The sequence below is a fragment of the Dendropsophus ebraccatus genome, chromosome 2 (assembly GCF_027789765.1).
Source record: "Dendropsophus ebraccatus isolate aDenEbr1 chromosome 2, aDenEbr1.pat, whole genome shotgun sequence".
Classification (NCBI taxonomy): Eukaryota; Metazoa; Chordata; class Amphibia; order Anura; family Hylidae; genus Dendropsophus; species Dendropsophus ebraccatus.
Window position 1 is genome coordinate 157,159,517 of NC_091455.1, and position 15,677 is coordinate 157,175,193.

A 15,677-nucleotide genomic window follows, 5' to 3' on the forward strand; every position below is an offset into this window, starting at 1 on the left:
TATGCCAAATTGTGGCTTACATGTGATTTCCAGAACTGATGTTGTCATACTGAGTAAGGGCCATATTACATTAGGCAATCATCAGCCTAATGGTGAGTTTACATAGTTGACAAATCATTGAAGCCAATTTCACCTCTTTTCAAATTCATTCCTGGCTTTGGCTTCAATAATCTGTCAGATATTTGCCAGGTAAACACCATAAGGCTATGTTACCACAATGTAAAAATAACAACCATTTTCCCTTATTTTTACATTGTGGGATCATAGCCTAACAGTGCCAGCACTTTGGGAGGTGAATTGCTGCTGACAGATTCACTTTAATTGCTAGTTAACGAGTCCCAATCTAAAAGCTAGTTTTCTATCTGCAATTAAAAAATAATATATGCAATAGTAATAAACAATAAACCTTAATCATTTACAAAACGGGACAATTACTTCCACACCATTAAGTATAAACAACTCAAATTACAAGGAATAAGAATTCAAGGCCATAATGAGTTAGTTTAAGGGTCCATTTACACAGAAAGATTATCTGACAGATTATCTGCCAAAGATTTGAAGCCAAAGCCAGAAACAGGCTAAAAACAAAGATCAGGTCATAAAGGAAAGCCTGAGATTTCTCCTCTTTTCAAATCCATTCCTGGTTTTGGCTTCAAATCTTTGGCAGATAATCTGTCTGCGTAAATGGACCCTAACTAACCATAATGAAATCAGGAATATGGTTAAAAATTAGGACACAAAGCCTCTACAGCCAACATTACATAAAGGCAATGTTTGTAGGAGAAATTTCCATGGACATACAGAGCCTGATAGAATATGGCACAATTTAATTTTTACTGTCCTGTTTATAATTGTAAGGCCGGGCTGGGTTCAAACTATGTTTTTAAAATCCATTTTTTTATCCGTTTTTGCAAACAACATATGGAAAAATGGATGCATTTGTGTGCATCTGTTTTTTAATTGATTTCCATAAAAAAAAAAAAAAAAAATGATCAAAACGCATCCTTTTTTTAACGTACGCAAAAATGTGGTCGATCACGTTTTTGTGTATGTTAAAAAAAACTGTTGCATCACCCTAGCGAACTGATTTGGTCCCCCCGTTACTCGGGCACGATGACCTGGCTTCCAGGACCGATGAGACACACTAGAGAGATTTGGCTCGCGAGTGACAAACTATTCTCCCTCAAATCCAAACCTTCCCTTCTCACACCATTCCTCTATACTGACCTAGTGCAGGGAAGTTACCACCGGGACACCATATGGCCCTGGCAAACGGCTCGTTTGTTTAACTTCGCCGATGTATCGTGCCCCCTCTCCAGGAAGGTCTTGCCCTTTTCAGTCCTCAGGGAACGGTTCGGCCTCCCTCCTCGGGCGGCTGATTTTCATGCACAGATCTCATTGTTTGCTTCCGTGATTACTGGACACCGACCTTTTGCTAAACCCACAATGTTTGAACTATTATGTAGGAACTCGCCCTTCACCAGGGGATTAATATCGTCCATATACTCTATTCTCAATGCCCCCTCGGAGGAGCTCGACCAACCCCACCCCTACATGGCCAAATGGGAAGCTTACCTTAACAGACCTATCTCTAAGGGCCTCTGGCAGATAATTTGGTCCCAGGCGGCCAAATCCTCTTCCTGCATTGCTTACCGTGAGAACCAATACAAAATTGTGTTTCACTGGTACCACACCCCCGCCCTTCTTCACCGACTATTCCCCTCAACACCTTCCACTTGCTAGCGGTGCTGCTCCTCCGAGGGGACACTGCCCCACATTTTCTGGGACTGCCCTGTTCTGAGACCCTACTGGTCGGGTATCCGAAATCTAGTCTCTGTGGTTCTCCAGCAGGATGTACCCCTACACCCCCTAACTTATATCCTTAATGTCCCCCCAAAGAACTTGGGCAAACGGTCGGCCAGGCTGCTCTTACACCTGTTAACGGCGGCAAAGTGTTTATTGACCAGATACTGGAAGCAAACCCTCATTCCATCCGCAGTGGAGTTGGTCAACAGAGTACAAGATGTGCGGAGGAATGAATATCTTTCCGCATCGGCCGAAGGCAGGGTGGAACACTTTAAAAAAATATGGTCATTGTGGGATACTTATTACGAACAATTTCACGCTCCCGGTCAGACTCCTGTAACCAATGTTACTGTTTAATTGTTTCCTAGTTGTATCTGTATGTCTTGTCTTGTCTCCCCCCCAGTGTTGTTACGTTTCTGATTTAATGGTTTCTCACTTAACATTTGCTTACCATGGGTTTACTCGATGATGTAACCATAATAAGGCCTTACGATGTGACCACCTTCAGGACTTACACAGGCGACCTTTGGGCCCCTTGACCTCTCTCATAACCCCCTACTGGTGTCACCGTGTCATGGACCCCATCTTACAGCATTGTTTCGCCTTATTCACCGCTATACTTAATTTGTTTCATTGATGAACCCTTATACAATGATGTTTGCCTACACAATGTTTATTTTTTCTGTATTTTGAAAATCTTAAAATAAACAATTTATTAAAAAAAAAACTGTTGCGTTTTGATCTTTTTTTAGAATGGAAGTCACTGTAACAATGGATCAAAACGGATGCACACAAATGCATCCGTTTTTCCATCTGTTTTTTGCAAAAACAGATCTAAAAAAGATGCCAAAAACGTAGTGTGAACCCATCCTAACTCATACAGAATGTGAAAAAAAAGTCTCTACCTGTAACACCACACAGCACGCTGTATTCTCTACCTGTAACACCACACAGCACACTGTATTCTCTACCTGTAACACCACACAGCACGCTGTATTCTCTACCTGTAACACCACACAGCACACTGTATTCTCTACCAGTAACACTACACAGCATGCTGTATTCTCTACCTGTAACACCACACAGCACGCTGTATTCTCTACCTGTAACACCACACAGCGCACTGTATTCTCTACCGGTAACACCACACAGCACGCTGTATTCTCTACCTGTAACACCACACAGCACGCTGTATTCTCTACCTGTAACACCACACTGTATTCTCTACCTGTAACACCACACAGCATGCTGTATTCTCTACCTGTAACACTACACAGCATGCTGTATTCTCTACCTGTAACACCACACATTACACTGTATTCTCTACCGGTAACACCACACAGCACGCTGTATTCTCAACCTGTAACACCACACAGCACACTGTATTCTCTACCTGTAACACCACACAGCACGCTGTATTCTCTACCTGTAACACCACACAGCACGCTGTATTCTCTACCTGTAATGCTGATATTGAAATAAAGTAAAGAACTTTTTGAATTTTTCTTTTCTTTTCATTTCCACGCACATATTATGATCAAGCATCTTTTATCTTTGAAGTTGAGCTCCACAATAAGGCTCTGATCCTCTCTGCCATTTAGCATCATTTACTTGTGTTACTGCATTATTTTTGTGAATACGCTGCAGTACTGCAATGACCCTCCTACATATGTGAACACAGCCCTAATTTCACTGCACACTTCTGCACAGTGTCAGAGAAATCAATGCCATACTTGCTTCTGGCTGGTCAGAGATGGTGAATCACTCAGGGGATTGGGGGATCCAGCTTGCCCCCTGTCTGCATCATCAGCCTGATCTCAGCAAACACACACAATATGAGACAGAGGCATGGAATATTTGTCTCCTAAGGGGGTATAGCAGAAGGAGCAGGAGACAATGTGGATTGGCACAGAGGCCATTATTTTCACTTCCTGGATTTCTATCAGCTACCAGTGTGGCAGAGCCACACAGATATGGTAATACATTATGTAGACACATCTATATAACTTTTAATGTACTTTTAATAGAAAAGAAGTTTTTCTTATCCGGAGTTCCCCTTTAAATAAAGCCCTGTTACCTTTTCCCCCGTCGGATTTACTAAGAGGTGCACATCTCTTAGTACAGCTGGCTTTGTGTGTAGATCTGTGTAGATCTTTGACTGGTTTAAAGGGCGTAAAGCTTAATAAATCAGGCACGGGAGGAGGCCACGCCTCCTCCTCGCCTTATTGCGCACCTCCCCCCCCCCCCCCCCCCAAGCCCCCCACTGATTATGCGAGCGGGAGACATGTACACCATGGAAAAGGGGCGAATCAGACCCCTTTTTGTGGCGTACACCAGTACCGCATGATGATTAATCCCCTTTATTGTCTATGAGCAGTAATTCCAACTTTACCAGTCTCAACGTATCATTGACTTGTAACTCAGCTTTTCTAGTCTAAGTGGCACTAATGCACCATACCCCAGGGGTCTAAAGGGAGAATAAAGTGAATGGTTTTAACATTGATTTAAAGTGTCACTTAAAGTATAACATTTAAAGTATAACTTTCAATATCGAAATCAACAGTAGATGTGATATAAAGCAAGTTTGCAATTTACTTTTTTTTTTTTTTTTTTTTTGTCGTGTTTTAAAACGAAGCGGTACTGGAAAAAATGCAACAAAATGCAGGAAGTCTTTTTTTTTTTAAGGGATACATTCACACATACAGATTTTGCAATCCGCTGCATTACTTTGTAGTGTCATTGCCGGTGGCTGTACATTCTACTGCCAATCAGTGGCTGCGGCAGGACACCAGAAAGCCTGAGCAGCAAGCAGGAGCCCAGACAGGTACTGTATTAGCCCGGCTTCGGTGGGTAAAGTAGGACAGGGTTTTACATACTGGCAGCAGAATGAAAAATCCTCTCCGAATATGTAAACCTAAAGAAAATGACAGGACTGAGGATCGCGGCAGATTTCGCTGCAGAACTCGCAGCGTGAAATCCAATGCAATTTTGTATGTGTGAAACTGGCCTTAAAGCATGATAACTTTTGAAAGTTCAAAAACTTCTCTAATAAAACATGTTAAGGCTATGTTCACACAACATATATTTTCGTAAAACCAAAGCCGTTGTACAACGGCCGTGATTATTACGTAAATATACCTTACTTTGTCGTGTGTGGGATCCCAGCCAGAGCTTATACACATAGTATATGGTCCAGCCGGACATGTCAGTTTTCTGCGGCCGCTATTCATTGAATAGCAGTCGCAGAAAACCATGTCAGTGCACACTATGGAGCGAACGGCTCTGGATGCTTGCTCCATAGTATGCTGTGGAGAATTCTGATGTAGGCCTGCATGGATGCGCCCGCATCAGAACCCTGCGGCTGCAAAGATCACCCGGTCCGTACTGCAGTACCAGCCGGGATGATCTTTTCAGAGACCGGCCATTCTCATACGGTCGGTCTCATACAGGGTATAAACATAGCCTTACTATAATATACTGTAAGAAGACATTCTGAGACTATATTCTCACAATGCCCAAAAATAAAGCCGAAAAGACATTGTGAACATTGCCTAAATGTGTGTTTACAAGTCACATTAAAAGGGGTAGTGCGGCGCTAAGAAATTATTCACAAAATAACACACATTACAAAGTAATACAACTTTGTAATGTATGTTATGTATGTGAATCACCCCCTTCCCCGTGTTCCCCCACCCCCGCACGTGGACCCGGAAGTGTAGTGTACCATACATACCTGACACACGTCGTCCCTGTCCCCGATCTTCTGTCAACTACGTAATCTTCGTGAGGCCGGCCGAATCGCTACAGCCGTCCCTGATGCCGCCCCCCTCTGCGGCGTCATCAGCTGCTCAGCCGCGATTGACTGAGCATAACTGTGCTCCGCCAATCGCGGCTGAGCAGCTGATGACGCGGATGCGATTCAGCCAGCCTCCCGAAGATTACGTCGTTGACAGAAGATTGGGGACGGGGACGACGTACGTCAGGTATGTATGGTACACTAAACTTCCGGGTCCATGTGCGGGGGTGGGGGAACACGGGGAAGGGGGCGATTCACATACATAACATACATTACAAAGTTGTATAACTTTGTAATGTGTGTTATTTTGTGAATAATTTCTTAGCACCGCACTACCTCTTTAACTCCTAGATGACCTAGGGCGTACGGGTATGCCATTATTTCCTATGGAGCTATAACATGAGCTCACTATCATCAGCCAGGCACTCACCCTTAAAGTGACTGTACCACCCTGCCCAGGCTGAAGCACTGGAAGCGGGCCGACCCACCCTCAGTGGGAAGAAACCCCAGCCCCTCCATGACGTGACTCCATTAGAATCAATGGAACCCTATCATAGAGGGGCTGGGGTTTCCTCCCACTAAGGGTGGATCGGCCCGCTTCCAGTGCTTCAGCCTGTGCCTAAGGGTACAGTCACTTTAAAGGGGTTGTCCAGCAAAAATCTTTTTCTTTCTTTAGTATTAAAAATCTCAAGTCTTCCCATACGTATTAGCTACTATATGCCCTGCAGGAAATGTTGTTTTCATTTTTTAGTCTGACACAGTGCTCTCTGCTGACATCTCTGGCCGAGACAGGAACTCTCGGTTTTATATGAATCCCCATAGAAAACCTCTCCTGCTCTGGGCAGTTCCTGTTTAGGCCAGAGATGTCAGCAGAGAGCACTGTGTCAGACTGAAAATAAAACAACATTTCCTGCATGACATATAGGAGCTAATAAGTATGGGAAGACTTGAGATTTTTTAATAGAAGTAAATTACAAATCTATATAGGTTTCTAATATCAGTTGATTTGAAAAAGATTTTCACTGGATAACCCCTTTAATGACAGGCAGCAATGATCGCGCTGCAGCCTGTCATTAACCCCTTAAACAGTGTTTAAGTTTAAGTGACAGGAGAAGGCAATCTTCAGTCCCCTTCCCATAACAATTAAAACATATAAAAATAATAAATGAATAAACATTAATATAAACGGTAGTTTAGTGTTCAGGCAATGTTTTTTGAGGTGAAAATACTGACGTATTTTGACGATTACAGCCATAAATAAATAAATAATGATCATGTTCTTTACTTATGGACATATTTATAAAAATACAGGCATATTTTTGCCTCAAAAAACATTGTATAAACTGTTTGTTTTCAGACAGCAGTCATTTTGAGGGAAAAATACGTCTGTCTAAAAATACGTATGAAAATAAACATAGTGTGAACAATGTTAGGGCCCTATTCCACGGAACGATTATCATTCAGATTATCATTAAGTCGTTCAAATTTTAACGATAATTGTTCGGTTAAATAGCAGTTAACGATTAACGCCCGAACAAGAAATCGTTGATCGTTTATTAAGACCTGGACCTATTTTTATCGTTGCACGTTCGCAAATCGTTAGGATTGAATAAGACGTCGTTCGGTCGTTCGCAGTAGTGACGAATGCCATAGCAACGATAAGATAAGTAACAATTATTGTTCCATGTAAATGGGTGAACGATTTCAGGTCTTTCGTTTGAATCGTTCATTGTTAATGATTATGCGAATGTTAATCGTACCATGAAATAGGGCCCTTACTGTCTTGGAAGATTCTTTTTGTTGACAAATGTAATTAAGATTGTACATGCACCTTATATGGAATGTGGGTCTTATTGAATACCAGGATCTACTGGTATAAAATATGTTGTGTTGTAAAATAAAGAACATAATTCAAAAGAAAATCACTTCTGACTGGTGTCTCCTGGTAAATGGTATTTGTCAATGCTGTACTGGACTATGCACAAGACCAGAGTATTCTGCACCTAACTATTCAACTGCTTTCAAACGATAATGGCTATGGGCATTTTCACAAAGTGCCAAAACCATGCTAGGTCAGCTTTTAAAATCCACTTCCATTGACTTCAATGGGAGATGGAGAACCATGCAGAAAAGTAGTGCCATTTCAGTTCTATTCCATTAAAATACTCACTGAAGCTCCAGTTATAGCTAAAGGGAGCTTAAATTGGTACTCCGGCAAAAATCTTTTTCTTTCAAGTCAACTGGTTTCACAAAGTTATATAGATGTGTAATTCACTTCTATCAAAAAATGTCAAGTTTTCCCATACTTATCAGCTGCTGTGTGTCCTGCTGGAAGTGGTGCATTCTTTCCAGTCTGACAGTGCCCTCTGCTGACACTTCAATCCAAGATATGAACTTTCCACAGAAGGAGAAGTTTTCTATGGGGAAAATCTACTGCTCTGTACAGTTCCTGTCTCAGACAGACATGTCAGCAGAGAGCACTATGTCAGGGTATGTGCACACTACGGAATCCGAGCGGATAACTTTCAGTGGATTCCATGCGCTCTCCCACGTAAAGTTCCACCTGTCCCATAGGCTCCATTCTATGCTCAGGCAGATACCCCTGTCCGCCCAAAGAATTGACATGTCAATTCTTTAGGCAGGTGGTGGAATCTGCCTGAGCATAGAATGGAGCCTATGGGAAGGGCGGAACTTTAAGCGGGAGCGAGTGGAGGAATCTGATGGAAGTTATCCTTGCAGATTCTGTAGTGTACACATGCCCTCAGACTGGAAAGAATGCACCACTTCTACAGGACATACAGCAGCTGATAAGTACAGGAAGACTGGAGATTTTTAAATAGAAGTCATTTACAAATCAATATAACTTTCTGAAACCAGTTGATTTGAAAGAAAAAAAAATTTCGCTGGACTACCCCAGCTTTAAAGGGAACCTGTCACCCCCCGTACCGGGGTGACAGGCTCCCGACCTCCCGTTAGAGACCCCTATACTTACCTCATCCCGCCGGGTCCCGCTTCTGGATTCGGTCGGGTCCCGGAGATCTCAGCCGCTGCAGCCCGGCGCGTGCGCTGAGAGATGAGTCCAACACCCATAGAGAATGACAGGAGAGTCCAGCGCTCCGTCATTCTCTATGAGCGTTGGACTCATCTGTCAGCGCGCGCGCCGGGCTGCAGCGGCTGAGATCTCCGGGACCCGACCGAATCCAGAAGCGGGACCCGGCGGGATGAGGTAAGTATAGGGGTCTCTAACGGGGGGTCGGGAGCCTGTCACCCCGGCACGGGGGGTGACAGGTTCCCTTTAAGTTCAAGAAGCCATAGCAATACACACTGGCATAATTTGGAAAAAAAAGAAAAAAACAGTACATACTGGGTGAAAAACTGGCACCAAAGTGAGGGAAAAAATGTCACAAACGAAGGTAAAGCAATTTAGTAATTTCCTGGAAAAGCTGAAATCACCCTTTAGGCTATGTTCACACAACTACTTTATGCAAATTAAGTGCCAGTGTTTGTAAAATAGCGGATGTTATTTAACCATAACATATGTCATTAATGTTCATGATCATTGTTTACGGCTATTATCAAATAATGGCTGTTATTTTGCCTACAAAAAGACTATAGCCTTAATGCGACGCAGTGGCTTTTTCTCTAAGAAAGTGTGTTTAGTACATATATGCAAGTTGTTGCATGTTTCCTGTTCCAAGCTATGCGATTTATTTTAATTATGTTGTTCAGGATTTGCCATAAAGATTGTAAAATATGCCATAAAAGAAAACAACAAAAAGTGCAACATCCCACAGCAGAAAAAAACAAACAAATGAAAATGATGGGAGAAAATGCCACACACAGCGGATATTTGGAAAATTGCCACTGTAGCACTGCAGTCTTTGTGCCAGAGCCAGAAATGGATTCAAATGGGATGGAAAATATCCTGTTGGATCCACTTCTGGTTTTGGCACAAAAACTGCAGTGGCAATTTTCCAAAAATTGTGATGTGTGAAAGCAGCATTAAAGAGGACTTCCCCCCCCCACCCCAGTGCCGGGGCAGAGCCCGGCCGACCCCCTGGTGGAGACCCTTATACTTACCCCATGCACGAAGTCCCGCTCCTGAACCCGCTCCCGCCACCGAGATATCGCCATTGGAAGCCCAGCGCGCGCTCATCAGAGATGAGTCCGATGCTCATAGAGAATAAATGGAGCTGTCCTTCTCTATGAGTGTCGGACTCATCTCTGATGAACACTTGCTGGGCTTCCGACGGTGATATCTCGGTGGCGGGAGCGGGTCCAGGAGCGGAACTTCGTGCACGGGGTAAGTATAAGGGTCTCCACCAGACCCTGGAGGGTCGGCCGGGCTCTGCCCCAGCATGGGGGTGACAGGTTCCCTTTAAGTATGATGCAGGCTTTTTTTTTTAAACTATGACCCCAAAACCCATCCAAAGTGAAGAATAACTGCAGGGGGCACTAAGGACCCTGTGCATATTGTATTATATATTTCCCTGTCGGCTTCCAGCTAACATCTAGTCATAGCAATTTTTTTTCCTAGATATAAATAATTTGTTTTTTCCAGGCATTTACCTATCTGGATTTCTTGAAGTAAAGACAGAAAAAGGATAGAAAAAAATGCTTTGTGTGAAACTACCTTATCCCAAGAACAGCTTAAACAGCATTTTCTAGGGATCAGAGGAGGATCCTAGGGCTCATGCACATGACCATACTGTACAGGAGACAACTCTGTGCAAAAGATAAGGCAGCACGCCTATACTGTAGCTCCATATGTTTCCAGATTCATATAGACATGCAAAGATTTCTTTTTTTCCTTAAAAAACTCATGGCATGCTCTAAAACAATGTGTACGGCAATTCACAGACAATGTATGGCTTAAGAATATGTCAATAGGTGACAATTTTACAAACGGTGCTCACTGTATTTCATTTACAAATAAAGCTGGTCATAGATTAAGATTTGCCCACAATGTGAAAGGACATTTTAATAACCAAAATGTTTGTTAGCAAGGCAAACTGCGCAATATGATATTCCCTCAGATGAAATATTAGGGAATATTTTGGATTTTTATTGCCCCACATGTATAGTAAACAAAATGCTCGGATGTAATCATTATAACAATGAAAAGACCATTATGTGACCTTGAATGCACTGATTACAAAACTAATATTGTAACTATGCCCCCTCCATGCTGGGCAGACCTGAGATATAGACTCATTAGCAAAACTTTACCCTTAAAAGTTAGGAGGAAAAAGTGTTGGAATCAGAGCACCAAAGGCTACAAATAAATAAAAACTAAGGGGGAGATTTATCAAACTGGTGTAAAGTAGAATTGGCTCAGCTGCCCCTGGCAACCAATAAGATTCCACTTTTCATCCTTCACAGATTCCTTAAAAAATGAAAGGTGGAATCTTATTGGTGGCTAGGGGCAACTAAGCCAAATCTACTTCACACCAGTTTGATAAATCTGCCCCTAGATTTTTTTGTACTTACTACAGTCCTCACTTGGATTCAACCAATAAAGAAGATACTAATTCATAGAAATATGTTACCATCATACCATCATTTAACAATTTACTATTGAATCGTCATCTGGAACATTCATTACAGTATTATAGCGCTAACCATGTTTAGGCTATGTTCACACATATCTTCACACATATAGCATTACTGTCAGTCGTTTTTTTCAACCAAAACCAGGAGTGTGTTGAAAACACAGAAACAGGGTGACTCTTCCCATTATAATTTTGCCCTGTCTGTTGCATTCCTGATTTTGGTTAAAAAGACTGACAGAAATACTATGTGTGAACATCAAATAAGTAAGGATTATGAGACCAGCTGAAGCTGCCGCTAGATATGGCCTCATAACAGAATATGGGAAAACTTTAAAACACCTAAAATATTTACAGTGAACAAATGTAATTGAAGAGTTCTGGAAATGTGACTCACCGATTTTAGCCAAACTTGCCACGAGAATCCATAAAGCGATTATGTACGGTTCTTGAACATGATGCCATTTAAATGTGACAATCTGGAGAGTGGTAGGTACCTCTACAACATGGCCACCACCACCACCTTCATGGGTAGATTCACGTTGGTAGTCTTTCACTTCTAGTGCTGCACTGAGTAATGGATAAGCCAAACTTATTGCCAAAAAGATAGGAATCCTTTCCATGGTTCTAGCCAGCAAGGAGAATAAACTTCAAATATACTTAGATTCTGGTACGGATGGTTATGGATACTAGTAGTTCTTCAGCCAGTCACTAATGGTGTCTAAGGCAATGCAATCAATCCTCCTTTATCAGTCCTGCTGGTCTAAGGTATTGCTTCTCAAGTAGCTTTTGCTAAGCTCCATTACATAAGAAATAACGCCTATGGTGCTTTAGGTACAGGTGCAGACTGGCATCCCAGTCCTCCTTTTATGGTACACGGGAGCCAGGGTCCACCTCCGCCCCTCCCAGTCTCTTCACCTTAAGTAAAGTTTCACCTTAAGTAAAGGAACGATGTACTGTGTAGCTGTAGCTGACACTTACCGGAGACATTTCTGACTTTTTACTGAATGTCCCTCATATGTTACATGTCCCTACAGGTAATTTCAAATATAGCTGCGAAGATAACAGCGTGTGACTGTCCCTTCCTCTCCTGACACAACGTGTGATCCTATATGTGCTCTTACATTCTCTCACAGAATATTACCTCAGTGTCACAGTTATACTGGGAGCTGATAATAACTGAGAAATGTCCAGGTTATCGCTTAAAACTAATTTCTCACAGACATCGTGCAATGAACACGCACGTCTCATTGAATATAGTTCTCTTATGGGACACTCGGTAAACCCTTTACATACGTATCGCAGAACTAGCTCATACTGCAGTTATACTTCCCTTACACAATGGGTTAACGGCAGCGTTCACTCCTGCTCCAATAACCCAGCCAATATATCAGGTTACATCTCCTACTAAACTCCTGTAGTGCTCAGCATGTAAATCTGTCCACCTCTATTTGGGGGAGATGTCAATCCCTGTAGGTCACACTTCCTCCAGAGTTTCCCTTCAATAGACATCCTGATATTTGCACACCTATGTGTAGAGAGTCTGAAAAGCTGAAAGTTCTAGTCTCTTACATGAGTTTCTCCCTGCTGGCAGTGTACTCTATTAGAATAAAGGCTTCATGATGCCACTTATACAGGATTCCCTGAGCTATCTTGTCACCCCTTATTTTATTGTTGGTTTCTTCCTCGGGAATGATCCTGGTCACACTTTCATTCTTTAGTCTTTCTTGTTAAAAATACCATGCCACTGGTGTACATATTCCTGGTATATGTCATACTAGTTATAGCTCAAAGAGTCATAAAAACTGAAATTTTATTTCACTACAGTAAAATGAAAAATAGAGGTAAAAAATAACTGCTACACAACTATAAAACATGTATATATTGTGTCCTCACTTCTGTATAAACCTATGTTTCAATTGACTAGAAGGTGTGCTGGATTACTATATTCACCATCCTGCATATTTTCATTCTTTAATAAGAAAAATCCTAAACAAACAAAAACTAAATGCTACTTCAGCAAATGGCTAAACTGACAATCCCACTCATATGACTGTATGCCCACGACTAATAAAATCCTATATTGTATATAACAATACAATGCAATATACTGTATACAATGGTGTGAATTAGGCTTCTAATGGATATGTCTTCCATTCATTGTATGCATTTCCATACAATTTATATTACATTGTGTAGGAAATTACCAAAGGTTTAAAAACACAAAAATATCCATCCCACTCTTTAATCCTTTTTGTATTCAAAGATCTGCTTAATCTCTGCATGTGTCATCTATGTTCTAAAATTACTTACTTTCACCAACTGAGATACACATTTTACCAAACGTTCTGGTTTTCTTTATAAAACAGTTGTGTTTGTCTTTATGTTTGGATAATGGGTGTCCTCCGAACCTCTTAATGATGTTTCTAACTGCATGGGCATTCCGGTATGTAGATAATGGAGATGAATGAGGGGTGCCCCTTTATTGTGAACTCACTTATCTTTTTTATTTTCACTGTTTGGCAAATCCTATATTTTGCACACATCATGCTTTGGCTTATCTCCTGCATGTTTCACTGAAGTTGAAATCTTACCCCCTAACAGTTTTGACTCACACACAATACTGCAGCAAAATCCGCCGTAATACTTTGTACTGTTATGGCCTATGGGCTTTGCAGGATTTTCATTCCGCTGTGAGAGTGTAGCCACTGCCTACTTAACCCATCAACTGCCGGGATTTAAACAAGCTAATACTTTGGCTGAGCAGTACATCAGTGACCTGCCAGAGAAGCAGGCAGGAGCGCAGGGTATAAGCGTAAAATCCACAGCGATATTGTACGTGTAAATCTACCCTTAGAGAATGTGCATACTCGCACCGGCTCGCTGACTCTTAGCGGCCACGTGCATCTCCACTTCTACCATAGGCTTCATTCTAGTAGATGGGTGGACTGCCCCTTATAGCAAATATTGTAGATGAGTAGGTAGAACCCCCATTAAATTAGAAACCTTTGTATGTTCTTCCTACTTCTTTAAAGGAGAAGTCCAGTGAAAATTTTTATCAAAGTATTGTATTGCCCCCCAAAAGTTATACAAATCACCAATATACACTTCTTATGGAAAATGCACAGTTGCTCAGTTGCCCCTAGCAACCAATCAGATTCCACCTTTCATTCCTCAAAGACTCTTGAAAAATGAAAGATGGAATCTGATTAGTTGCTAGAGGCAACTGAGCCAGTTTAACTTTACACCATATTTGATAAATCTCCCCCACAGGCTTCCTGGATAAAATGGTGATGTCACGACCCGCTGGAACTTCCAGAGCTGTGTGGGCTGTGGCTGCTGGAGAGGATGATGGCAGGGGGATGCTTAGTATCCCTCCGGCACCCCACCCCTTAGTGTCCCAGTGCCCCTCTCCAGCAGCCACCGCACAGTCAGCTCTGGGAGTTCCAGGGGGTCGGGAGATCACCGTTTTATCTAGGAAGTAAAGCCTTCATGCAGTAGTAAGTGCAGGGAAAAAACACTATGCATTTCCCGTAATAAGTGTATATTGGTAATTTGTATAACTTTTGGGGGGCAATACAATGCTTTATTAAAAAATGTTGCGTGCCTTCTTTAACAATGCCCCCTAAGCACCCTCACAATACACGTTCTACAACAAAACTCTGTCCTGTCCAAAACTCTGTCCTCCAGTCTGGTGTAGGAGGTGCAATGCTGCGATCTTTAAACTACCTTTTTGAGGAAATAAACATCCTGGACAGCCTCTCCTAGGTCTCAGGGGAAAGCAGGCTGTTACCTTCAGGAGTAAAGATGGCCAAAGACCTCTCTGTTTGTCCCAATTCTCTTGTACACATATATGCATAGCCTGGCTGAGTTTGACTCCTACCCCTGCCCCCATGGCTCTCCTCCTTACGGGCCTATTCCACGGAGCGATTCGTCAGATTATCGCTCCGTGGAATAGAGACAACAATCAGACGATGATCGTGTCATCAGCTGATCGTTTATTTAGGTTCAAACCTAAAATCATCGGGCACCCACTGCGAATCGCTATGTAAAATACATCCATATAATGCATCAGATTAGACCTAGTTTTCTTAAAGGCACAACCTTTATAAAACCAAGGGTTGAATTGAAGTCATATAACCTTATATCCCTCACTATAATCCCAAAAGGTTGTATTGTGTTCTTGTCATTTCTCAATGTACTTTCTCAGTTTATTGAACAGGAAGTTTCATTTGCAAATAGTGCTAATTGTTTTACATGAAAAGGAATGTTGAATTTGATCTCATTTCCAAGTGATTAGGATTAAGTAGAGAGATAAAATACAATACAAGTAAAGTCTGTGGTGCTGTTTACAACCTTGCTCATACATAGGTTTTCAGTTTGCAGAGTTTTGAGAGTGCTTTAGAAAACAAACAAACATGACATTCTATTGCACATAGCTTTTCACAACTGTTATCTTCTTTCACACCATATAAGTCTGCCATGTACGGACAAACAAAGACATGAAACCAATACATCTTCACAAA

The 15,677-nt window shown here is 41.9% G+C and overlaps 1 protein-coding gene across 1 annotated transcript in view; it reads right to left on the reverse strand.

The window, feature by feature from the left end:
- The window catches only part of SLC9A3 (solute carrier family 9 member A3), a 117,077-nt gene extending 105,159 nt beyond the window's left edge, over positions 1 to 11,918 (reverse strand). Inside the window, exon 1 of the mRNA XM_069960376.1 lies at positions 11,549 to 11,918. Coding sequence (XP_069816477.1) covers positions 11,549 to 11,774 — 226 coding nt within the window. The 5' untranslated portion in view covers positions 11,775 to 11,918. The remainder of the gene's footprint in view (positions 1 to 11,548) is intronic.
- Between the last annotated feature and the right edge of the window lie 3,759 nt (positions 11,919 to 15,677).